The 27,450-nt window shown below is 41.2% G+C and overlaps 1 protein-coding gene across 2 annotated transcripts; it reads right to left on the bottom strand.

The window, feature by feature from the left end:
• Positions 1 to 1,140: 1,140 nt before the first annotated feature.
• LOC149068343 (uncharacterized) lies at positions 1,141 to 26,948 on the bottom strand. Of its 2 annotated transcripts, none has more exons than XM_089251633.1 (2): positions 26,787 to 26,948; positions 1,141 to 3,628 (listed from the first exon to the last, which is right to left on the bottom strand). In XM_089251633.1, exon 2 carries the CDS (start codon positions 3,198 to 3,200, stop codon positions 2,265 to 2,267), a length of 936 nt encoding a protein of 311 aa, XP_089107759.1. In that variant the 5' UTR covers positions 3,201 to 3,628; positions 26,787 to 26,948; the 3' UTR covers positions 1,141 to 2,264. The 2 variants fall into 2 exon arrangements, with proteins under 2 accessions (XP_089107759.1, XP_089107758.1); XM_089251632.1 differs by lacking the exon at positions 1,141 to 3,628 and adding an exon at positions 15,316 to 19,483.
• Between the last annotated feature and the right edge of the window lie 502 nt (positions 26,949 to 27,450).

The raw sequence follows: 27,450 nt of genomic DNA, 5'->3' as shown, positions 1-27,450 counted from the left end.
TCGCATATTTGCAAAGTTTAACGGGGTTTTTTTTTCCTGTGAAATTCTCATTCTCACTCATTGCGATTTCGAGCAACGCTTTATTACCGTCATTAGTAGTGTTTTAGCAATAAATTTCCAACCTTTCTAACAATTAATCAGTTTCCGTATTTTGTTTTCCAATGAAATACGGTATACGGTTATGATACACCCATCCTTCGGGAAACGCTTCGATATCTTTCCGAGATGGGAAGCGGGGTGTGTCCGGTCTTCAAAGGTATACGGTTATGACCCTGTACTGATATATTCCTAAAATGAAGGTGTACAGTACAAACGACCTCCGGTTTACCAACTTGATTCGTAAATGACATCCGTTCGTAAACCAAAGCTATTTTTCCTGTAAGAATCAATGCAAAATGAAATTTCCGTCCTACGGACATTTTGGAAATTTCTTCAAGCTAACTTTTGCGACGCACCCGCAATATCAAAAAGGTTGGGAAACACTGATCTGTACAGTGCCAATGTCCCTCCAGCCAAATTCGTGGTTCTGTGAATCACTTGCTGCCAAGCTTTGTGAAAAAGAAACATTCGATTCCAGGGATTGAAATAATGAAGTCACTGACGGTTAGTTCTGCGACAGCTATTGGCTATAGCGATAATACCGACGTCACACTCGCTCAAAGATGGTGATAAGTGAGCCTGAAGGCCAAGACGCCCTAACCAAGACTATCTCGCTCTGCGATTGACCCGCCTTGTTCTGCATATGGGGGTGATCATTACCCGTATTTTACGGGACACTTTTCTTTCTAAATTGGTGGTTTCGAAACTATTTATTTCTTAATTTTTAACAAATTCATTTGATGTAATCCAAATAGAATCAAGTTGGTACCAAATCCATGTGAAAAATTAAATCGACTTGAAATTAACTAGGGAGCCAACATTGTTACACTTTGCTTCTTAGTTATACAGGTTGGATGAGGTCTTGGACACATATTTTAAAGATTAATAACAAATCTCAACCAAACGACAAAAAGGTGTTTGCTCTAAAATGCTTGCTATTTTCTAGAGGTGTTTTTTTTAATAAATTAAGAAAGTTCAAATTTCACTCACAGGTGGCACTATAAAACAAAGAAATCCACATAATACCTAAAATGCAAGACAAACGGTGAATAATTAATGTTTTATTACAATATTTGCGTTACATAAAACTATTACATTTCAGTATGAACGGCCTTTTTTGCTCGGGTTAGATCTAAACAGGTTGGTGTGCTCGTTTAGAGAGATGGTAGTTTCGGAAGAAGCAGTGTCCTTTTTCATAATATGCATGATAAATATGCTACGAAGAAGAAGAGTAAACACACTTTCGCAGAGGTTGAAGAGCAGAAGAACTCCAAGAAGTTGCCATCTCTTTAGTATTTTCGGAAGAAGTATGGAATCATCAGGAATTCCGCTGTCTCGGATGCATGCAGAAGTAGTAGTACTAGCAGTATTTTGCCATGCAGTCACCCCTGGGATCTGAATAAAAATGACTTCATAAGAGGGTGACTTAGTAACGAGTAAAAATGCTTGCCAATTATTCTGGCAGGACTTTTAACCATATAGGCAGTGTTTCCAATGTTCTTAATATTTTGCATTGTTTTTGTGTGAATCCAGTTTTCTCTATCAATATTTTATACATTTGTTTCATTGTGTGCGTATCATATTATATTCATATATACAATCGAATCCCGTTTTAACGAATACCATTATAGCGAAAATCTCGTTTTAACGAATACTTTTCTAATCCCCCAAATAAGTTTACATAAGAACAATGCTAGGTAACCTGGAATTGCTTTATAACGAAATTTCGTTTTGACGAAGTGATCTATCTCTCCGGTCTCTTGGCGTTCGTTATAACGAGATTCGACTGTATATATTATTACTGTTTTCTCAGACATGGTCCCACCCTTTAACAGAAGCAATGGCTAGGTTTGACTAAAGTCGATATAGTCAGGGCCATGTTGGGTTTGAAAGAAAGCCCTCCAACACCATACTTACATGACATAGAATTTAGAATTTTTCCATTTCAGTTTCAAACTATGGAAGGAGGAACCAAGTATAACACGAAATGAGCATAACTCCGTCAACATAAATGACAACGCAAATCACAACTTCGTAAGGAGGTGTTATGAACGATTAAGTAGTAAAAGGGAGGAGCTGAAACTAACCCAGCCAAAAACATCAAGAACTGCTCCGTGCCCTAGTTGTCAAGTACTAAGCTGAGTTCACATGCAGTGAGAGGAACTTCATTTTGCAGAAACGCACGTCGTATTATTTGCAGAAATGGCTCCCTCTTGTAGATCGATTCTTTCTGGAGCGGATGTTTCAGTGTGAGCATAGATGACAACTCTTTTAAATTTTTTAGTCCTAAACTTCGCATCCATAACTTTATCCCCATGGTGTTGCACCTTTTCGTGCGTGTTTGGTTCCGAGATGCATTGGAAATTTTCATTACTCGTATTGCACTCGTCCAGCTTCACTACGGTATGGATGTCAGCATGAGCAATCAAGCTCGAATGCTGTAGGAAACTTTTGCCGCAAGTGCCACACCGATACGGCTTCTCTCCAGAATGAGCCATCTTGTGCTTCCGTAAGTGGAAGTCAGAGGAAAGTTTTTTGCCGCAAACATCACACTCACACTGCTTTTCTTTGGAGTGAGTAAACTTATGCTTTCGCAAAACAAATATGGACGAGAATGTTTTGTTGCAAACGTCGCACTCGTGTGGTCTTTCACCAGTGTGTATCCGACCATGAACGACCAGGTAAGAACGGCGCGTGAATCCTTTCCCACAGACGTCACATTCGTGTGGGTGCTCTCCGGTGTGCATTAGCTTATGTCTCATCAAATTTCCAATTTGCTTGAATCTCTTACTGCATAAGGTGCAGCCATACGGCTTCTCTCCTGTGTGGACCAGTTTATGGATAGTTAAGTGGCGCTGACGCGCAAACCTTTTGCCGCAAGTGCCACATTGGTGTGGTTTCTCTCCAGAGTGCACGAATTTGTGGCTCTTTAAATCCGAGATGCTCGTGAACTTTTTGTTGCATACGTCACACTCGTGTGGCTTTTCCCCAGAGTGGTAACGATGGTGAACGATGAATTGGGAATTCGTTGCGAATCTTTTTCCACACACGCCACATTCCACACGATCACGTGTGGTCGTGATATATGTAGTAGACATCATTCAAAGAACTATCAGAACAAATACGATATCTATTCAGCTTTCTTTGGATGATATTACTTCTCAAAAGTTGTCTGCTGTTTTGTCTATGGGTTCTGTCTACGCTTCTGAATGTTGAGCTGTGAGGCTTTTTTTTCTTGACATGCGTCCACCATATGTTTTTCCACCAGTGATTTAATCATCACATAAAAGAACTATGGCACCATTACCCTTCGAGCTTAATTCTTCCTTGCATAAAGACTACAATTAACACGGTATCTCATCGATATAATCTCCACCAATCATGTTGCCTTTGGAGTGTAGATGAGACAAAATTTTGATCTACCACAATATGCCAATTGTGAGCAATCTTTCTACTTTGACGAATACGGATTATAACCCCTTTCTTGTTGCATTTCAAAAGATAGGTTTCGATTGCATTCTTGAAGTACCTGCAGAAGAAACAAAATCTATATTAATCATTTTATAGCCTATTAGTCCCAACTGTATGCCCTTAGGGGCGGGACAGGTATACCTGAGTGTATAGCCTATTAGTCTAAACTCACTTTGAAAAAATTCAATTGTTGTTTATTCGGTCGTTATACACACGGATCCATTCTTCATTTACATTCACGGGCAGGGTTATCAAAAAATCAAACTTCCCTCAACGTACATAATTTCAATTTCCCTTTTCAGCAGCATGTTACAATTTTTTTTCTCGTGTTTTATCTCGCACTCCACCCCGAAAAAACATTTTGGGGCATCTCTGGTTAAGTTAGGTACTCACAAGTTGAATCACTCACTGCTCTATATGGTGGAAACCTGAAATTTCGTAAAGGAACCATTCGTCTCATGCATATTGTTTTACTACAAAACCAGGAAATGTGACAATCAGTGCGATGGTCGATATTGTAAAATTATATTTTTTATTATTCGCCCTTTCAGTGACGATCCCAAGATATCTTGTCGAACTTAATCAGCTCTTTAGAAATCAGCAGCATTTTAGAAATCCCGAAATATCTCGGGTTCTGAAAACGCTCTTATTTCGGCAACCCCTAGCCCGAATACCGTTGTAAGTTTTCTTTTCCTGATAACATGCTTTCTTTCCCCTGTCCTGTCAATCAGGACGGAGCCAGCTTTTGTTCAAAGTCTGATAACGGAAGGGGAGAGGAAGGATGTTTTTTACTTTCCCCTTCGAGGAAGTATGCGATTAAGCGTACAGCAAAAATAACAGAAAACAATCGTGTTTTCCTGTTCCTTGTTTACCTATTATTTTGCGTTGCATGGGAAAACATTTATCAGCTCGCAATTGGAAAAAAAAGAATAATTCTTCTTGAAATTAGGTTGCAGTTTGCGAAGATTTCGCAATTTCAAATGTGGCAGTTATAATCGGGAAAATTCTGAAAGGATTAAGGTGAATGAAGTAAAACATTAAAATTACGGAAGCACATTGAATGAAGGATTATGAAAGCAAAGAAATTCACGGACTTGCGGGTGCATCGTTTGTCAATATAAATGCCAAAATACGTGAAATAGCCTATAAGTCGTGATATTCGGGCAAGAATAGATGACGAGAGGTTCAGTTGTGTTCATTATCTTCACGTGCCATGTGGTATACATGTACAAACTCGGTAGTAACGACAACTTGGCTATAACATTAATAAATTGGTGATCCCAACTAATACTTGAACGGCCCCTTGCTTATAGAGTCAATGAAAGTGCAATGACTTTGGATATGACAACACTTTTTCAGTGTTTTCGCTCCCATTTTTATGACGTTTTCTTCCGAAAGCCAGTGAATTTATGCCGAGGTCCCAGCCATTACCGGGGGCCCAACCCGATTTGGGCTGTCTGCCGGCTTCAGAGGTGAGCCCCCCTGCGGACCCTTGTGAAGGGAAAGACGAGGTGGTATGCGTATGTTTCTTTGTGAAAATGTTTGTATGTCAGTGAGAGGAGAAAATTGGTCAAGTCCGGAAAAAAAGCTACGATTTTCAAAAAACTATTTCTTTAGGGAGTCTTACTGGGGTGACCATACGTCCCGTATTTCCAGGGACAGTCCCGGTTTTTTCTGTTTTTTTGGCCGTCCCGACTTTTTAACGAAATTGTCCCGGTTTTTCCCGTTTTTTACACGAAGCTTAATTGAATTTTTATTTTTTTATATTGAAGTCAAAGAATGAAATTATTTTTCCACTCATAAATTAAATTATGATAATTACAATTATAAATAAGAATATTAATCTCTCACATTTTTTTTTGGTGAACGTTTTATTTCGTGGAATTCATTCAAATTCACTGCAATTGGCAGTAATGCTTTATTTCCCGCCATTTTGATTTTTACGTAATTTCTCCAATATTTTGCAACTTGGTTCACTTTTGGCGATAATTAGCAATGTTCCGTATTTCTTTCGAGGAAATATGGTCAGCCAACGTATTACTCAACATGTCTGACCGAACGTGTTAGTAGTTTTACGGCCGAACGAAAGAGAAATTTTATGGCGGGGCCTATCTGTTTGCAGACATCAGCCGCCGTCAGAGCGGGCTCCTTTGGGGCCCATATGAAGAGAAAGACTAGGTTGTTCTGTTTGTATTTTGTGTAGTGTATGTTTGTGTAGAGGAAATCGAGATCGGTGGGTAGTCTGGCCTCAAAAAATTTGCCTTAATCAAACATGTCCGGACGAGCACTTTTAGTAATGTTAGTATAAAATATAGGAGGAGAAGTGAAAAGGGGCCCTCGCGAGACGCGATCGCCTCTCCCGAGCGCCATTGGTCGAATCAGAACTCAATTCTGGTTGGTTGCCGTACGTGGAGAAGAGGGGGGGGGGAAGGAAAGGTTGTTAGTACGTGTTAGGGGGGGGGAAAGGAGTGACATAGGAAAGAAGTGACGTCATGAGAATGGAACAAAATTTGATGAATACAAACCAAAAAAGTGGTGAGGAATGAATTGTTCAAAAATGGAAAAATAAATCTCTTAGGGGGGGTGCCTGGCCCAGAAGGAGGATCTGCATTTGAGTCAATTAAAAAGAGGGGGGGGGGATTCCAGGTGGGAGAAAATTCGAATCGAAGCAAGTATGACAAGAAGAACAGAAGTTGAAATGTCAGTTTTGAACAAGATTTACGGTTAAAAATTCGCTGTTGCTCTGGCAGTTGGGGATGGTGAGCGCCATCTGTTGGCTCTGGGAACAGTTAGGGGTAATCACCGGCCCAGCGTTTGGACTACTTTGCAAGATGGGCGACGTGCTTTTCCGACGTGCATTGAGATATCACCAGTTCACCGCCCCTGCCGTCCTTCGCAAGGAGGTATCTATACCGCCTCACTTGCGGGGCAATTTTTCTTTTGTTGTTGTGATGTTTTTCCCATACAGGAGCTCGATTTGCTCTTTTAATATTTACCTTTTCCCTTCGTTCGAGGACTTCAGTAGTTTTACGGCCGTATTCACCAACACAGTTTCAACTGCGATCGCAGGTTAAACGATCAGCAATCGACACGGATTGGTTAAAATCCTTAATTTAACCAATCCGTTTCGATCTTCAATGCTTCCACCTGCGATTGCAGTTGAAACTGTGTTGGTGAATACGGCCGTTAATGAAGTTAATTAAATCAGGCAGAATTTTTTTTCAATTTCAATTTTCAAAAAAGCGCGATCGAAGCGCGATCCACTCTCCGTTGAGACACGAGAGGAGAAGCACGTCCCTTACAGTGCTCTGATGATCGAACAGTAGAGCCCGATCTACCGAACTAGCGGCATGAAGCTAGCCATCGTTCCGTACCCAGTCGGACTCATCTAACTGAAATATTGTAGGGTCTAAAATTATATTTTAAATTAATTTTGTACTTCTACCCCCCAAACGACTTGACAAAATTCCCATAATGGCACTTGAGCTAAAGAAGCAACCGATATGTTTCTTTCATGGACACTCGTTATCTCCGGGCAACAAAGCATGGTCCAGACCAGACCAGCATCAGACCTTGACTTCCATGCCCAGCCCAATGGGCCGATTGTGGAATTACAGACGGGCCTAGTAAGGCCTATGAAGAAGTAGAGGGGATAGTGATATGTAAGTCAGTGTGTGAGTGCATGAACGTGAAAGAAAAGAGATATGTCAAGTCCGGTAATAAGCTGTCATGGCCTACAAAATTTATGCCTGAGGTAAAACGCCACCACAACCTGTAAGGAAGTAAGAGTTCATTTATCATAACAATATATTGATGAATTACTCAGTGTCAACCTGTTGTTAATTCCTTCTCTTCAGAAACAACATCTACACAAGATTCAAAGTTCGTCCCCTACATTCAAGGTGGCTTTTTCATTTTTTTTTTTTTTTTTTTTTAATATAAATAATGAATAAAGAAGAGATTAAATAGGTGCCAAGAGTAAAGTATATGATTGCAAGTTCAAAAAATTGAATAAATAGGTGCCAGTAATATATATTCAAGTATAGGTGCCAAGCATGGTCCACCATGGCGGAAACCTTTAGCAACCAGAAGGTTCGACCAGCAGTGCAGAGCCAAGCTGCCGTCAAATACCTCGCAAGAGTTGCTGAGCACTTCACCCTTTGGAGACGAGTCCATCCTCGGAACATGTCGGGTCACTTCAAGACGCACTCGTGCCCGGCTGATGACATTCTAGAGAAAGCCTTCCTGGTATACCTGGAACTCCGGAAGCAGCCGAAAGATGGCAGCACGCTCCAGCTAGAGCTTGCAATCCGGCAGAACTTCGTTCAACTCCTCCGAGCCGACAGCAGCTGCTTTTTCAACCAGCCGTCGCTCAAGGTAGTTGCAGAAAACTACTCCACGAGGATTAACGAATCGATCTACCAAATTTTCCGGAAGCGGGACAAAATCCCGGAGTCCCTGATACCGATGAAGGTGATCCCCCCTAAAAGCAGTAGTGAAATACAAGCTGCGAAAGACATAAACACGCCTCAAGGACAGAACGTCCCCTCAGATACCGTACAACCAGGTAAAATCCCGGAGCGGCCTGCGGAAAACCCGGATAAAAAGACCGGAGACGAAGGCGATAATATCACCGTTACTGTATCCCAGTCGGCGGCGGCACCGGTTCAAACAGACCAATCGCAAGCTTCCCAAGATGGTGAAGCCCCGCCCCCAACGGTCGGCGAGCCAGACGGCCGCGGCACCTCTCTTCTGATCCGGTGCGGCCGAAGATGGCGTACGGTGGCGAGAAAAATTAAGGACACATGCAGCGCCGCGTGTGAAGTGAAATTCTCGCGTGGCGACTATAAAATCACTTTTTCGGACACTGATGACCGCGATAAAATAATAGAGTTCCTTACCGAAGAGAGAATTACAATTCTCAGGCAGTCCGCTCAAGCGGCGGACATCTTCAGCGTAATTCTACGCGGACTTGATTCAGCAATACCAGCTGAAGAAATTCTCCAGGAGCTCACAGACGAGGGCTTCAAGCCGATCAGAGTGACCCCCATCAGATCAAGGAGACGAAGGATCCGGTCCAAAATTCTTCCGCTATGGAAAGTCGACCTGCCCAGCAGCGAAGAATCCAAAAAAATTTTTGGACTTAAGCAACTCTTCTTAGTTGCCATAACCGTCGAAAAGCACCGACGAAATCCGAACCGGAAAGCTCCGTCAATTTGTTTTCGCTGCTTGAACTGGGGTCATACTGGTGTCACGTGTGATCGCCCCCAACGATGTATGTTTTGTCCCGGATTTCACGATCGAAAATTATGCCCCAAGCGTGGAAGTGGACCCCCAGAATGCTGCAACTGTGGTGAAGAACACCCAAGCACGTCACGGAAGTGCATAGCGTTCAAAACAGAACTTACTAAAATGAAGGGGAACCTTGAAAACCAAGAAACTACCACGACAGAAGCAGAGACCATCCATCCTGCAACTTTCAGAAGATCGGGGAAAAACTTCAAAAATCCCAAATATATCCCAAAAAACGTTTGGGAAAGTTTTCTGGAATATAAGAACTCTGACTCCCAAGAAAAAGCAGCCCCAACCAAGTCGAAACTCCCAGCGGTCAACTGTGATGACAAACCAACTGCATCTACGGACCTGGTGGAGGAACCCAGCGGAGCTGAAAATCACAAGTCCCAGTCTACGGACTTTAGACCCACCACCGAGAAGAAAGTCTACTCGAGGCTCCAAGGCGAGAAGGACAGAACTCCGCCCCGATCCAGAAGCGAAGCCACTGGGCATGAGTGCTACCCGGGACCATCCGAACGTAGTGACGGCGGCGCAAGTGCCACCCCCATCGACCGAGTAAAAGCTTCCGAAGTTCGTAAGCCCGCCTCCCCGGCCTCTGTATACTCGTCCTCGGCGTCATCCACGTCTTCGGACTCCGAATCGACAGCCAACCTCGACTTGGCACGGGACCTGTTTGACTTTGCCAAAACTTGCATTCAGAACACCATCCAGCAATGCTCGAAGAAAGAGAGACGAGCTACTCTGCAAAAATTCCTAAAAGAGGCTGATCGAATTCTTGAACGTTAGCCGATGAGAAAAACCAAGGAGCTGAAAGCAACTCCCATAATTAGCAGCATTAGCGCTGCAACTCTATCTTTTTCTTCGCTTCCTTTACCCATCTTTTTCAAAAATATTTCCTAAAAAATCCCATAAAAAATTCAAAATTTTTAAAAAATTTTACAAAAATATTTTAAATATTCTCTTCTCCATCTATCGCTACGAACTTTCTTAATATGACTAATTCTATTCCTCTTTTTCTTCACCTTCTAATTAATAATTTTTAATAAATTGTATTTTTGTGTATTTTTTTTTCCTTTTCAGCCAATCCCTGATAAGCAACTCTTCCGACCAATGAGGATGAGCCACGACGAACCAAGATGGCGTCGCAGAAGCAGTCCACTTTACTTTTCCTGCCGAAAATATTAATAAGTAATATGACTAACAAGTTCGAAAAGACATGTTGAGTTTTTCCTGGTTAATTAAGTTATTAATTAACGTAGTCAAGCTCCCAAATTCTAGCATACCACACGCACTTCACAATACACAAACATTTGCGCCCTTGCCTTTCCCTTCACAGTGGTCCCCCGCGGACCAGTTTTGAAGGCGGCTGATGTCTGCAAACAGATAGGCCCCGCCAAAAATTTTCTCTTTCGTTCGTTCGTAAATCAGGCAGAAAAATGCTCTGCTTCGCGACGTCATCAAGTACTGCGTCGGAGTCTCACCTCATTGGCCGGTGTAGTTGGTCTAACAGCATTGGCTGGAAAATTTCAAGATTATTACGGTACATAGAGAAAAATCAAAAAACTTAATTTGAAGGTGTGAAATCTCACACAGAATAGTGTCAGTAATTTTATAAGTTCATGAAAATATAGTGTGAAGGTTTTTTTTGAGTTATTTTTGAGAAAAATTACCCAGGAATAAGTATTTTTTTTTTTTTCATTTTTTCTATACAATTTACAGAGAAAGATGGTGAAAGGGAAGAGAGAAAAAGAAGATTTACCACAAGAGCTATGCATGCTGCTCGACAGATATTAGTGGAGCTGAAATTTAAAGGGCTCCTTTTCTCCTTCTTGCTATTTAACAAGAATATTTTCGGTTTCGATCAGAAATTTTCGTAATGTTGCTCGTTTTTCTTTGTGCGAGCTTTGTTGGGCGATGTCTTCCATGCAAGCCTTGGCGAATTCATACATATCGTATGTTGAGTTTAAGTTGGCTACCAATTCATCAGAGTCCGAGAAAATGGGCCCTTTACCAGGCGTCTTGTTCGCTGGTTTGTCGGGTTCAGCTTTCGCGCTTCGGTTGGCTTCGCTTCCGCTGCAGTTCAGAATTTTTTTTTGCAAAGGCAGTAGACTCTTGTTCATTGGATCTTGGAAACGTCTTGGGTTGCCGTTGAGTTTTTCGCTAACTCAGTCGACTTAGGTCTGAACTCAGTAGATCTGGACTTTGATTTTTGCTCCACAGGCCCTTGGTTTTCCACGAAGTCCGTAGATTTACTGAAGTCCGTGTTAACAGTCTCTTTTGACTTGGCCGAATTTTCACTGGCTATTGATTCGCGGACTTTTTAGCGTTCATTGAATTTATTCCAGACACTTCTTGGCAGAAATGTAGTATGTATTCTTTTGCAGATTTTTCAAACATGGTAGTCTCGGTTTTTCAAGAGTTTTTCGCTCGATTTTTGCTCTTTGCATGGTCTGGTCAGTTCGCGCTTGTGGAATTTACAACCGCGGAATACACTTGGGTGATTTTTCCCACAATTGCAGCAGACTGGTGGGTCAATTTATTTCACTGTTTTACGTCTTGATATTCCGTACAAACCATACAACGTTGGGGGAGTTCACAAGTTTCGCTGCGATGTCCCCAGGTCTGGCATCGGTAGCAGATATTGATCGAAATTCGACTCGTATTTCGTCGATATCAATCAATCGTCGATTCAATCGATATTGCAACGAGGAGCAGTTGCTTCAGATAAAAATTTTGCTTCAATTTTTCATTAGTTGGTAGGTCAACCTTCCATGGCCGTAGTTTTCTCCACCGCGCATTTCGTCTTTGGGATCGAAATTGTGATACCAGTATCGGCTTCTCGATTTGCCTGTAAATGATGTTGTAAGGAGAAAATTCGCAGTTTGCTGTGTGGAATTTTTTGCAGTTCACGCATTGAGGTTTGTCGACCCAGCGTACGTTAGTGCATTCCTTTGTTGCATGGGGTTTTATGCATTTGACGCACCTCTCGGGCGCGGAGCATCCAGAAGAATGATGACCCCATCGTTGACATCTAAAACACATGATGTGTTTCGCTGCCTCACGAGGCCGGAACTTTTCCACTTTCATCCGGAGTCGGTCGAGCGAAGTGAGCTTCAGGATCGATGAGGAGTCCGAGGTTTTTGGCATGTCCACCCGCCAGATGGGTATGAACGAGTGATACTCGATCCCCTTTTCGGTGAGGTGCCTGGTGACGGCACGGTGGTCGTCTTCAGTTGTTAGGAAGACCAGTACCTTCCCATTCTGAGTCTTGGCATCGTATGCGTGAAGGCAGATTCCGTCCAGCTCAGTAGCTAGAGTTCTCCACGTCCCATTCGCTGAGACGTAGATGGGTGGGATCTTGCGTCTTCTACGCAAAGGCTGTGATGCGACTGGTCCGCTCGGGTTGGGAGGCGGAGTCATGGAGCCATCCTCAGAGGACGGCGTTGGTTGAGGATGGTAGGCGGAGTCGGGATTTCATCAGATGATGCCGCGTTTTCCTCCAGCATCGTACAATTTGCCGAAGGCGGGAAGGGGACCGGAGAGAAGATCGGTTTTCCGGAATCCTTGGCAGGCTTCTCCGGCTTATCTTTCTCGACATATTCTCTGGAAAGCTTTCCCAAACGTCTCCAGTGGGCCTCCTTCTCCGGTACCAGTCTTGAATGTAAGAGGCAGCATTGAAGTATGCCACTCTTCATCTTCCCGGTAGAAACAGGTTGCTTGGCACGTACGGGATCGTGTACATAGAAATAAAATGGCGGAAAATATGGAGCAGCAAAAGATGCGACCGTAACCCACGAGATGTACGCTTTTTTTGCTGGCCGGTTGTCTGTTGTGCAAATCTGGCGGGGAGCTTCTTCGTCGCAACTAGTGCGCGATTGGTCCGTTTAAATTGGATTGACCGTCAGGGCTGAGCGTTCCGGAACACTCATTTTCTGCTCCTGTTACTTTGGTGCTTACGCCTTTCTTTTCCATAGTTTTTTCCTTAGCGGGGGGTCACTGTAATATTTTTTGTATGTGAAGTTTTCCTCAGCTGATGTTTTGTTAGTGAGGTTTTCTCTTGCGTTCTTGAGACCTTTGGCTTTTTCTTGGGATCACCGTCTTTCAGGAAGTCTGGTATCTGCGGCCACTTTCTAACCAAATATAGCCGTTCAATAGCTAGTGTGTATGTGCCAACAGTCGCCGCAAACAGAGGGGCGAATTTCAGGGGTGGAAGATCCTGTGAGGGAGGGATGAGTGCGCTCTATGTGTGGTTGTTTTTTGTATTGAATGATTTTTTTTCCCTTTCTCTATCACTGAAGGTATTGTACACCCATGCTGAGTTGGCCTCTGGCTACGTCACGATGGGCAATTCTATTCATTTTCTTTCGGTAAAAAGAGCAGGTTGGTATTTTCCGTTGAGCTATTTTAGCAAGTTTTTTCCCCTTCTTGGAAAATGAACCCCCCCCCCTTTCACGCGTCAAGGTCAGAGGCCAACTCGGTATGGTATACAAAATATCTCTCCAACTGTAAACTATGAACAAAATATAGTCAAACGGAGCAGATAGACGACAATTAAGTGCCTGCCAACGAGGGAATGTGCAAGAGTTTTTAGTTTCAGGGTTTTGAAATTGTTTTTCCTCATGAGGGTAATTATGAATTGCAGTACACTATGAAATAAAAACTCCTATTCCAAACATCGACGAGAAATTCTTCAGTTTAGTAAAGAATTTATTATAATTAAGTCCAAACATTTTTAGATTTTGATCGAATAGCCCTTAGAACGAAAGAGCAGACGTGGATTGTATTTACCATTTGGGGCAACTAAGCAAGATTCAAAGGGAAAGGAGATGATGTTGGAAAATATTGTATGCTTTTAGTGCTACTTACAATTGCAGACTACAGTTACAATTTGAAGTGGATAAAAAATAAGTTCCTGCTATAAATATAAGATAATCATTTCCCCCCTATTTTTCGTCGCTTTCTAAGGGGTCATTCAAGTATTACATCAGCATCGATTGGGGGGGGGGTTCCGATTTGTTGACTTTTGATGATAAGGGGAAGGGGGTTTGGACGATGCTTACGTCATCAACCACTCATTATGAAGATATGAAATATTCTTAATGACATCTTATTCGGTGCGCTAAAAACGAAAATAAAAACCTTACGATAGTTATTGGGCACCTGAACTAACATCCTCCCTATTGATAAGTCCCCTACAGAATCACTTTAGTGTTCTGTAAATGTTCCACGGATCCTTCAAGTGCTGAGGAAATGTGTCCGAGCTGCTTAAGTGCTTTGGAAATGTTTCTGGACCATTTAAGTGCTCTGGAACTGTGCCATGCATCACTCAAGTGATCCCTAATTATGCCACAGATCACTTAAGTAATCTGGAAATGTTTCGCGGGTAACTTGAGTGATGTAGAACCGCACTGGGGGGCCGCTTAAGTGCTCTCAAACTGTGCCACATGTGACTCAAGGGATCTCTAAATGTGCCACGGATCGTTTACGTGTTCAGGAAATGTATCGCGGGTTACTTAAGTGATCTTTGAATGCAAAAGTGATCTTTGAGGCCTACTTCAGTGATCTGAAAATGTGCCAGGGGCCACTTAAATGCTCTGGAATTGTGCCACGGGTCATTTAAGCGATCTGTAAATGTGCCGCATAGTTCATTTTTACAAAATTGGGTTTGAGGGGGGCACATCAGATAACGTTCGGGGCCACATGTGGTCTGCTGGTCAAGGGTTTAACATATATGGCTTAAAGGGTGGGTCGCAATGAATTTCTTAAAGAGAGAAATTTTGAGTTCTTACCCTTTAAACAGCATTGAATTTAACAGAAATCGATTAGAATAACATATAAGGGTATTTTATTTTGAAATTTTAATTTTTTTTAAATGAAAAATATTAACATTGAAAGAATATTTTTTTCGTCTGAGAGGGAGGCGCACGAGCGCCCTATGGCCCCCTTTCTGCGTGTTTCTGATCCCAACAATATGTGTTAGGAGGTGGGGCAGTGCTAACAAAATTTTGCTTACAAGGGGGAGGGGTCAAAAATGACTAAAAATTTGCTGACGTAATACTTGAACGGCTCCTAACGCAGTGTTTCTCAACCGCCAGGCCGCGGCCCAGTACTGGGCCGTGACATCATTCATACCGGGCCGCAGCTGATCTGCCGTTTCCTTTTCCCCATTCATGTTCCGTTAATTATTTGCTTGACCGGGCCCTCCACTTACAAAAATAAATGAAACCGGGCCGCGGGCTTCCAAAGGTTGTGAACCACTGCCCTAATGCCCTTTCATTTCTGGTTCATCTTTCTAAGGACAAAAATCGTTTTTGATTTCAAAACAACACTTAAATTTCTGAAAGTATCGATAATAGTTTCCAGCCCCCCATTCTTAATATTTATCACTAAGATTATTGTGCAGTTTTTACATGCATTATACGTTACACGCAAATAATAATTTTTCGAGATGAGCTTGGCGAGAATCGGCCATACCATACTGATACCGCGCGTCGATACACTGGTTAAGAGGCTTTCGTTGCCATAGAAAAGAGTGATGCTGCTCCCTCTTAGCTTTTCCTTCACTGCAAATTTAACCACGAACGGACTATAGAGTGCATCAAACTGTAATCAAAGAAGAGTCGTCTGAAAATCCTTTATTGGGTGACTATTTATCTACACTGCTCAAAACAATTAGGGGAGCACATGGTTTTAACAAAATTACGCAAAGATGTATACCGATAAGTAACATAAAATGAATCATCCATAATTTACAGCCTAGCAGGAAACGGAAGAAGAAAACTTCATATGCAAATCGAAGTTCATGACGTCAAAAACCAGAAAAAGGAGATAAGGCCAGAAATCGGGATGTTGCAGAAACGTCTGTTTTACTGCCGTAACTGTGAAATTCGATTGCGCAGTATTTTTTTTTTGAGACAAGGTGACTTGAGGATGTCTCAACAATGTGATTTACCGGAATCCATGCCATGGCGTGTTATAGGCAGACTGGCATCCGGGCAAACACAACGTAGTGTCGCGGACGCTGTTGGAGTCACCAGAAGTCTTGTTGCAAGGCTGTGGAATCGATTCCAAGAAACAGGAAATGTTAGACGTCGACCAGGGCAAAGTCGGCCACGCGCCACTACAGCAACTGATGACCGGTATATACGGTTAACAGCCCGTCGAAACAGAACAAAGAATGCTACGCAGCTGCAAAGACGGTTGCTCTTGGTAACAGGACGAAGGGTGTCCAGCCAAACAGTACGTAATCGGCTTCATGAGGGAGGGCTCTATGCACGTAGGCCAATGGTCTGCATCCCGTTGACCCCACGCCACTGTGCGGCCCGAAGAAGATGGGCTGCTGAACATCGAGATTGGGAGCAACATGATTGGAGCCAAGTGCTGCTTACAGACGAGTCCCGATTCAGTCTGGAGTGTGACACCCGACGTGTTCTGGTATGGAGGGACAGGGGCACTCGAAATAACCCCGCATTCGTTCATGAAAGGTCACAATATAGACGAGCTGGTTGGATGGTATGGAATCAGCATAGGCGGACGTACGGACCTGCATATTATTCGGAATGGCACTTTGACGGCCCGAAGGTATGCAGACGAGATACTGCGACCTCATGTCATCCCTTACGCTGGAGCCATTGGAGATTCCTTTGTTTTCCAGGATGATAATGCCCGACCGCATAGAGCTCGTCTGGTGGAGAACATGCTTGCAGCTGAAACAATACAGCGTATGGAATGGCCAGCGTGCTCTCCTGACCTGAATCCAATCGAGCATGTTTGGGACATGCTCGGACGACGCATTGCTGCGCGACCAAGGCCGCCTGTTACTGTCCGAGACTTGCAGATTGCACTTCTTGAGGAGTGGAACAGTATTCCCCAAAGTCTGATCGATAACCTCATCGCATCCACGGCAAACAGGTGTGCAGCAGTCTTAGCTGTTCGAGGAGACCACACGTCCTATTAAAACTCATGCATCATGTCTAAACAGTACTTTTTTTTTATCGTTTACATGTAACCAAATTGTTGCTCTAAATCATCTTTTCATGTTTTTTCCATATTTTCAAAGAATTAAAGCTTAATTCCAAATTTTTTTACGTCTTTTTTCTGTATTGCGCATTGATACGCGTGTACTATCCATTGTATGCCAATACGTGGCTGTCTCGCACGGTTTTCTTCACTTTTTTGCTTGCTCCCCTAATTGTTTTGAGCAGTGTACATATTTATTGTTTAAATCAGGTTTTTTCAAACATCTTGTTTCTTTGAAGAAACTGATCTATTTTTTTTCACGTATCTGGTCATGGAAAATAGTGACGCTTACATATACCAATATGGTTACGGGCTGGTTGAGTCATCACTGTTCCACTGTATTTTCTTTCAACATGAGGCAACCCTTACGAATCCTTAGTTGAGAAGATGCTTAAACTTTTCACATCAGCACAACATGTATTTTTTCCCGGAATGAATGAGTTATTTTTCATAATGGTTCTAATTTCATCAGATTTGATATTTTATTCGAGATGTCTACACAACTTTCTGGTCCATACTGTGCTCCAATAAATTGATGCAACACAGACAAGCTTTTTCAGAAAACACTACCTTATTATAGTTTTTCCTCCAGTGTGGCTCGTTTTGTGTATGATTAGAAAGTAGAGCTGTACGGAAAGTGGTGTCGGATGTTTTGTGTTCATTGAAGTTGGAGTGGACAACTCACGCTTATGGTTTTTATTCAGTGTGGACCGTTACGTGTCGATTTAAGTGACAGGATTTTGAAAATCTTTTACCACAAACATCACAACCATATGGCTTTTCTCCAGTGTGGACGCGTTTGTGCGCGTTCAAATGAGATAATTGCGAAAAACGTGCACCACAAACTACACATTCAAAAGGTTTCTCTCCAGTGTGGACCATTTTGTGCCGATTTAAGTGAGATGTCAGAGAAAAACTTTTGAAACAAACATCACACTCATATGGTTTTTCCCCAGAGTGAGTCCGCTTGTGTTTATTGAAGGAAGAGTTGTCCGAGAGCCTTTTGCCACAAACATCACACTCATATGGCTTCTCTCCAGTGTGTACCCGAGTGTGTTTACTCAGAGTAGCGTTGTCCAAGAAATTCTTAGCACAAACATCACACTCGTATGGTTTTTCTCCGGTGTGCGTTCGTTTGTGTTTATTGAAAGTATTGTAGCATGAAAATTTTCTACCACAAATTTCACACTTGTGTGGTTTCTCTCCCGTGTGAACCCGTCTGTGATTTCTAAAGCTGGTCTTCCGAGAAAACCTTTTACTACAAACATGACACTCATATGGTTTTTCTCCGGTGTGGTCAGTTTTGTGTTCATTCAAGCTGAATTTGCTCGAAAACTTTTTACTGCAAACATCGCATTCATATGGTTTTTCCCCAGTGTGGACCTGTTTGTGCTTATTGAAAGTAGAGTATTCTGAAAATATTCTTCCACAAATTTCACACTCATGTGGTTTCTCTCCAGTGTGAACCCGTCTGTGATTTCTGAAGCTGGTGTACCGAGAAAATCTCTCACAGCAAACCTGACACTCATATGACTTTTCTCCGGTGTGGTCAGTTTTGTGTTCATTTAAGCTAAATTTGCTAGAAAACTTTTTATTGCAAACATCGCATTTGTATAGTTTATCTCCAGTGTGGACCTTTTTATGTTCTTTTAAGTGAGACAATCGTGCAAACTTTTTACAACATACGTCGCACTCATATGGTTTCTCTCCAGAGTGGATCCTTTTGTGTTTAGCCAAGGAAGAGTTATCCGGAAATCTTTTACCATAAACATCGGACCCATATGGGATTTCTTCACAATGCAAATTTCTAGACGAATTCGTTGGTGTTATTTCTGAAGTAATGTACATATCCATTTGATAACGCTTTTTCATAAGAAACGAATAGTGATAATATCGAATTGTGAAAAATATCAGGATCTTTCACTGCAAAGTTCCTCTCTAGAATGAAAGATATTGTACAACTGTAAGTAGAGACTTGACTGTGAAATATTTGACTTCTAAATGCATTTTTACACAGGGAATATGATTATAGACAACTACGTCAGAACCGGTAATCATCATTTGCACAATGCTGCTTCTGCATCGTGTTGTTTCTCTTATGTCATTGTATGTTCAAGGATGGGAATTTCGGCGTGCAATCATCAGTTTCATGTATCGCTTCTACACTCTACAGTGTGTGTGTGTTTCTCTAATTGGGATTGCCACAATTCTCTATGTCACAACATAGATCACAGCTCTTATTTTGTCTTTCATCGGTATGGATCAAACATCAAATTAAATTTTAGCATATATCATCTGTAATATGTTCTTCAGCAGGCAATTAATTCTACATCGGCTGAAATTCGTGTTTGTCATGAACGAAGTATCTCTGGAATCACTGTCATAGATTTTATCTTTCTTTCTTTCGCATTAAAGACGAGTCTACTTATTTAAATGCTCTGAAATTACGAGATAATATAAAAAATTTCACTACTGAATCGTGAAAGGAGTTGATTATTGCAGGAGAAACTATTGCAAGGTGCATTATTCACTTTCTTTTTTATCCATTCTATGCGTTTCCTTGTAGAAATTGATCTGTCTGATGAAACTTTTCAAGTACCTGGTAATGGGAAATAATGACGTTATGATACTAATATTTTTTTTCATCAGTTATATGATAAAGGCAGCTTTTTAGTGATTGATTGGATTTTTACTTTAATGGTGCAATGACCTGAAGGTCAGGCAGCACCAAAAATAAATTGTCCCATACAGGGTGGTTATAATTGAAGTTCCCGTACTCTGTAAGTTGTTTTTCTCAAAAACCACTCATCCGAATATAGCCAAATTTTCAGGATATCATAGAGATATCTGAGATATTTATGCCACCAGGTGAATAAGTGGAGCTTTATCATTGAATTTTCTATTTTTCCAGCGTATGCACCAAGTTTCAATGCGTCCACCAGAACGGACGCTACATATGTCTGAGTAGTTTCAGTATACTGACACTGCTCAGTGACAGTGCCTGTCAGTGTACTGACACTACTCAGACCTGTGAAGCGCCCGTTCTGATGGAGGTATTCTATCGAAACTTGGTATATATACGCTATATGAACCATGGAAAAAAAGGAAAATTCAATAAAAAAGCGCAACTTATTCACCCGGTGGTAAAAAATTGAATAATTTTTTATTGCATAAATCTCTCTCTCCAATGGTCTCATTGTGATATCCTGAAAATTTGGACATATTGAGAAAAACTGCTCAGAGTACGGGAACTTCAATTACAATCACCCTGTATATAAACTATACAAAATGACTAGAATCTATAAAAGGTATATTATAACATACAACAAATGTTTGATGTTAAATTGATGTCATAAAATCATAGTTTATGATCAGTGTTAAGTTTTTGCCACGGCGGTAAAAACTGTGGCAAAAGCCCTTCCGGCAAGAAGAAGTTTTGCCAAATTTTGAAAGGATTAAAAACTAATATGACATGAATGTCGCTCTCCACTTGTTAATACAAGATAAACAGAAGACTGGATGTTGTGAAGATATTTATTATTTCAGATGTTAATTTTTTAAGGAAAGAAAAAACTCATCTCTGCCTCTACCGGGAGTCGAACCCGGGTCCCTCGATTGCCGGACGAGTGCTCTGACCGCTAAGCTACAGAGGAGATAGAGATTTTCCTTCGCTTAGCGGTCCTTTCTGTAGCTTAGCGGTCAGAGCACTCGTCCGGCAATCGAGGGACCCGGGTTCGACTCCCGGTAGAGGCAGAGATGAGTTTTTTCCTTCCTTAAAAAATTAACATCTGAAATAATAAATATCTTCACAACATCCAGTCTTCTGTTTATCTTGTAAAAACTAATAGATTATAAAACTTAAACTTGCAAAAACCTTGTTGAAAAATATTTACAGAAGCTTTAGAAAAGCCCCATATTTCAATGCGGATTCATTTTAACTGGAATCAGCTAGTAATTTTTCCAGCCCGGAAATACTCTGGCGGGATTTCCCAGACTGGACGCAGTTTACCAACCTTGGTTCAGGGCCGAACTCCACCATTTTTTTAGAGGGGGGGGGGGGCTCTCTTCATTGAAAAATTTATAGCACGCATTTATATTATTTGTGTACTGAAAACCTTCAACAGTTCAGGGAGGGGCCTCGAGTTTTACTTAGGCCTCTTCTTGGGCTCTATGGCCCCCATTTGTCGAGACGCCGCTGACTACGGGAGTGAAATTCGTAGCATAGCTCATAAAAGACTATCTCACCCTTTTGTTCAGTGCTAATACAAGCAGGGATTTCAAAGTGGAGCCCTTGCTCTTTTGTATTATTCTGCTCAAGCCTCAAATATAAAATAAGTGAAAATACAATAATTTTTAATAAGGGCCATTCCGCAGAAAAAAAAACGCAAAAAAAAAAACCACGGGTACATAACATGCTTGACACTTCATAATTTTTTTTTCTTACAAAATTTTAGCGCATTCTGGTTATAATCGTGTTTCGTAGGTCATCATTTAAATCTCTTTCATACGGTATTTCGTATTTGCTTCAGAGAATGGTAATTAAAAAAAAAACCAATGTTTGTAGCAAACTATACTACAAAACTTTGCTGTCCCAGCTTGAAAAAACTGTTAAACAGGGAGTATTTGAGATTAACACCAAAACATTGAATCATGTTTTATTTATGTACTGTGCAACAGCGTCCACCACTGGATTGCGCCGTCCGCGTAATAGGGAAAAGAGCGTGCCTGCGCGATGGAGGAACTGGACTTGCGTTTACCGCTCAGACCACAGACAAGTGGTCCGATCATATCAACGTAATACGTTCTTGTAGATTCTGTTGCGTTAGTTATATAATAAATGTAAAGTTATGTTTGCATTGTAAAGGAAGCGTTGCCTCATTCCTTCTACAACAATTGGTGACCCGGCCGATCCCGAACGCTCTTCCGTCTCAATTTCCATTCCGCCTCCGCCGTTACCTACTGTCATGGCGACGAATGTGAAACTGCCACCTTTCTGGAGCCGCGAACCTGAACTCTTATCTTCTTCAGCAGCGCAGAGTCATTGTTCTTCATTCAAAAGATCGAAGAAACTCAAACCGATCCCGACTTCAAGGCACGGCGTCACATGCAATGTCTACTTCCCACAAGCCCTGACCTACTGTACGCACGTTTTCGTTTGCACTGACGCGGTCCGACGTCCTCTACAACTGACCTACGTAGGTCCCTTCGAAGTGCTGTCACGATCCGAAAAATTTTTCCATGTACGTATTAAGAACGGGGAACCCGTCATCCCGATCGACCGAATCAAACCGGCCTATCTCCTCAATGACCAGTACCTGGACGAGCCAGACATCGACGTTCCATCAACACCAGAGCTGCAGATGACGATGACCGACTATTCCAACCACCCGACACGTGACGTTTGCACCCACTACTACTCCGATTCAACGTACCCGTTCCGGCAGAATATTCCTAGCTCCGGAAAGACTGAATTAGTCAGCGATGTGACTCCGTCACTTAGGGGAGGGGTACTGTGGCACCACCGTCCACACCACTGGATGGCGCTGTCCGCGTAATAGGGAAAAGAGCGTGCCTGCGCGATGGAGGAACTGGACTTGTGTTTGCCGCTCAAACCAAACAGACAGGCGGTACGATCATATCAATGTAATACGTTCTTGTAGATTCTGTTGCGTTAGTTATATAACAAATGTTTAGTTATGTTTGAATTGTGAAGGAAGTGTTGCCTCATACGTTCTACGACAGTACCATAGGTAAATAAAGCTGACTATATGCAATCAATTTTCAAAACAATAATAATTTTTTTTTATGTCTCGATATTTTCCCCATCTCAATATGTCCACTCGACTCTGCTACAGTCATTTGGGAAACATACAAGGTCCTGTAAGTGCTAATGCGGCCTTTATCTCATCAACCGTCCATCATAGACGTGTGATTCTAATTTGGAAGATGCTCACGAGGCGTTCAAAAATTAGCCTGTACCACTTTGAGAGTGAAAATAGTCTGTAGCAAAATAAAAACAAATCTAATTTTTTATACGGTCCCTCCTTTGCCCTAACTTCCAATTAGAAAGTTGTTGCGTTTTCTCTCCCGATTCCAATAAAAAAAAAAAATCTGCGAAAAGTTGGGAAAGGATTGCATACATGAGGACTTTTCTCCGATTTTTTAATTCAAATATCTTAGTGAATACCTTATAAGCATAGAATTTTTTCAGGAGATACAGGTCAACAACTTTCTAATTGAAGTTAGGATTAGGAGGGGGGGGGGGACTATAAAAATTTAGATTTTTTACTTTGTTACACACTGTTTAATGTTTTTTTTTATTAGTGAAAATATCCACTAAACTATTATGGGGAGCCGCAGATGATCCATGGATTGGGTAAGGGGGCAGAGGATGACGAAAGTTTGAGAGCTACAGCCCTTAACTATATTAGAGTCTTACTCCTTGGACTATCTTTGAGTCATATTTCTTAGATACTGACCTTCAAGAGAATAATGAACTGATTGGGAGATTCTGGAAAAAAACCATGGTGAAGGCTTGACAAAAGTCAAATCAGGGGCATTCATATGTTACTGAAATTTGATTCAGTTGGTATAAAAAGAATTTTGTTACTGAAAACGACATGAAAGATGATAGAGCAGTGTTTCTCAACCTTTCTGAATCGAAGGACCAAAAAAATATCTGAAACAATTCGACGGACCACAAACTTAAAACATGATGGTGTCCCGTATTTTACGAGAATGCCAGAATGACGAGATTTTTCGTTATTTCGACCATTTTACACACTTGTCTCATTTTTTTTTTCAACGAAGCTCATTTGAATTTGTAATGATTACTGAACTCATTAATGATGAAAGTTTTTATAGCTTATCAGTCATATTGTGATTTATTAAGGCTACATTTAAATTACCAGCGATATTTCCAGTATTTCTTCATTTCCCAAGACTTTGTAATTTTCCAGCAATTTTAGCATCCATTGTTGATTCATAGCTATGTGTTACCAACACTTAATGGCGATGTTTTAGGAGACAGAATCGATGATGTCCCGCATTTAAGAGAGATCCTAGCTTCCCGTATTTTACTTGATGAAATGTGATCACCAAGCTATGACGAATGTTTGTTTCAAGAAATACTTTCAGCTTTATTACTGCGTTACAATTACTTACAGCTTTTTTACTATGGTTTGCAGCAGTTCTTTATTTCAGAAAATTTGTAAATTGCATTTTTGGCTACAATTAGTGATATTTAGGATCACCATTCCCGCGTTTTCTTCAATGAGATATGGTGATGAGAAGTATGAAGCTGTAATTTTTATTTGAACCCATAAGGAGATATTACTAATATCAATTACACCAATTGAATTGCTTTACAACTGATTTTTGGAAGTAAATTATCAAGTCTGCCTGAGTCTAATCAAGTCTGTCTGAAATCTAACCCATAGAATTTTATGTTATACCCTACCGCTCCCCTTGGAACATTCCCACTACTGTATGTATGACGTTGATTTGTATTTGCTTGTAATAATTTTTCAAATTTAAAGTAGCTGAATATTTGTGAGAAGCAAACTTTTGTGCATAATGTTTAGAAATAATTGGCGAAAAACATCGAAATGACTGAAAGAAAGAGAAAAATCAAATCTAAATATTTTAAAATGTGTGTTTGTTGTAAAATATATTTATAATTACAATATTTTTAAATATATATGTTTTGTAATATATTTTATATTGTTACAGTATTTAAAATTGTGTGTTTGTTGACAAGTACATGGTCACTCATTTTGGTTCGAACAACCCTGGTTTCACTTATGATTTGAATGGCGTTATGATTCTCCGGGTGCAACTAGGAACACCGATCTGGGTATTCTTAAGCTTACCATATTTGTTCGCGGAAAATTCGGAAATTTATCTTCGGGAAAATACGGGACATTGCCAATTGACGCCAAAATAAAATGCCAGAAAAGCGCAAAGATGCTAAATCATGCGAAAATCACAGAAAAGATGCCAATCGCGGAAAATGAACCTCCACTTGAAATTGCAGTGAATTAAAATAAAAAAAAACATGGCAAATATGCGAGATCAATACTCTAATTTGTTGTCGTGATTGCCATAATATATTTTTTGATTAGGGAAAGTAATTTTATCTGCTGATTTGATGAATAAAATTTCAAGTTGCCTTCGTTGAAAATACGTGAAAAACCGGGATATTTCTTCCTTCGGGACAGCCAAACAAACAGAAAAAACCGGGACTGTCCCGGGAAATACGGGACGAATGGTCACACTAACCATTCTTAATAATGCCAGAAAACTTAATCCTTGAAGCAGCACTTATTTTTGTGAGCCATCATCACTCATCCTGTTATACAAGGTTAATTTTATTAAGAAATTTTTTTCAAATTCGTTTCTGGTACTCCAGGGACCGGACAAATAAGAAGCCGAATTTTTCACTTTGCTTTCATTTGACCATTCTCGAACAAAATCTGGGCGAGGTAACAAAAACGCACACTTGCCCCTTGTGAACGAGTAAAGGGGCAGCGCTTGGGCATGCGACCCATTGCGGTCTCACGGGGCGCCACACAAGAGGGTTGCTAAATCCGAGGCGAATGGGTAAAAAAAAAAAGCTCAATTGGCCGAAAAAAAATCGAAGATAATATTTCTGTCTGCTCTGGAGGTGCAAAATCGTTTTTAAAATAGTTTTTCTTTTGTTAGGAAATTGTTTGGATAAGTTGTAAGGGAGGGGCATGACCCAAAGGGTAGGGTTCCAGGTTGGGGGCCCAGGATTAAATCCTTTTTTTTCGCACTATAAATTAAGTGTAGAAGGGGGGGGGCCCATGTAAAACCGGCCTTGGGTCCCGAGAAAGATTACGGTCTAGAGCAGTGTTTCCCAAAGTGGGCGATGGAATGGTCCAAGGGGGCGATAGAACCTACTGATTTAATATAGGATCCTATGGGCTTACTTCAGTTGAGGGGGGGGGGCGATGACAGGAAAAAATTTCTGACGAAGGGGGCGATGGAACAAAAAGTTTGGGAGACCATGGTCTAGAGGCTCTCACGCAGGATGTAGAATTATGGGGATAGGTAGGCGGCGCAAAAAATTAGTCCCGCACTGGTAGATTTTGTCTCGAGCCGCCCCGATAGCTTACATTATTGTTTCTGGCATCACGGTAAGAGGCCCTGTCTATTTCCTCCGTTGTCGAGGTATTACTCAAAAGCGTGATGTCATGGGAATTTTTACTGTGTTAAATTTTGGGGTCTTAACTAAAGTCTACGCTGCCACCCGGGTGCGTTAAGACGCGCATGGGCCCACTCGGGGGCCCTCAGAAAAATAAGAAGTGGTTGAATTTTTCGAGAATTTGCCAGGTAGGGCCTCAGAAAAATCACTTGGCCCGGGGGCCCATGATGCTCTTAAGACGGCCCTGGTCGCACCCATTGCACCCTCACTTAAGCCGCCCCTGAACCCTTCGATAGATTTGGAAGCGCAAACTTCGAATAACACGAGGTACCAATGTTAAGAAATCACGAAATAGTTTAGGCAACTAATGATATTTTGTTGTATTCACATATCTTTTTAGAAATTGAAAAATTCAATTTTTTTATCGTCATTTCCATCCCGAACCTCAAAAAATGCTCTCCAGCACCCGCCCCCCCCCCCAGTAGGGAACCAATGGTCAAGGATAAGAATTTTGATCATTTATCTGGAAAAAGTACGCGATGAAATTAATTAATTTGTTTGACAAATTTAGTAATGCAAAACTGAATTGAACGCGTTGAAGATCTCTGACCTGCAAGAACAGTAAAAGTACTTCTTTAGACTATTAGATGGCAGCACATCCGTATCGAACGTATGGGAGATAAATCGGATTGAAAGGAAAGTTTTCAAAGGACATTCAAAAGGAATTATTGCTTACCTGCAAGCATTTAGTAGTGCATGAAGTTCGTAGTTTTTATTGTTGGCAGCAAGTGTGTTATTCGATCAAAGATTAGTTTCAATTTAATCCACTGATGTCCAATGAAAAGACGATGTTGAAATCTATGGAATACGACAACAAACGGCCATATTGAGTGTCGGAAAGAATCTGATGCTGATGGTTTTCTGACCAATCAAATCACGCGTCTCTTTCTATGATATGTGTGACGTCATAAAGTTTTTTTCCCTCCTCTGTGTTACTTTTGTTGAATTGACCATATTTCTTCGAAAAAAAATATGGGACAATGTCAATTGTCAACAATGATTAGGGTGACCATACGTCCCGTATTTCCCGGGACAGTCCCGGTATTTTCTGTATTTTTGGTCGTCCCGACTTTTTCGCAAAAGTGTCCCGGTTTTTCCCGTATTTTACACGACGCTTACTTGAACTTTTATTCTTTATTGAAGTCAAAGATTGAAATTATTTTTCAACTAATAAACTATATTATGATAATTACAACTATAAATGAGAATATTTATCTCCCACATTTGTCTTGGTGAACGTTTTTTTGGAGAAATTCATTTTAATCCACTGCAATTTGCAGTAACGTTTCATTTCCCACCATTGTGATTTTACCGTAATTTTAACAATATTTGGCAACTAT

This window comes from Pholcus phalangioides, unplaced genomic scaffold (genome assembly GCF_987345545.1).
Source record: "Pholcus phalangioides strain wild (caught in Gottingen) unplaced genomic scaffold, Ppha-v1.0 ptg000027l_1, whole genome shotgun sequence".
In the NCBI taxonomy this organism is placed as follows: Eukaryota; Metazoa; Arthropoda; class Arachnida; order Araneae; family Pholcidae; genus Pholcus; species Pholcus phalangioides.
This window is presented reverse-complemented; position numbering and strand designations above follow the sequence as displayed.

Coding starts and splice junctions, on each gene's coding strand:
- LOC149068343 (XM_089251632.1), bottom strand. CDS start 18,756: ATGAAAAAGCGTTATCAAATGGATATGTACATTACTTCAGAAATAACA.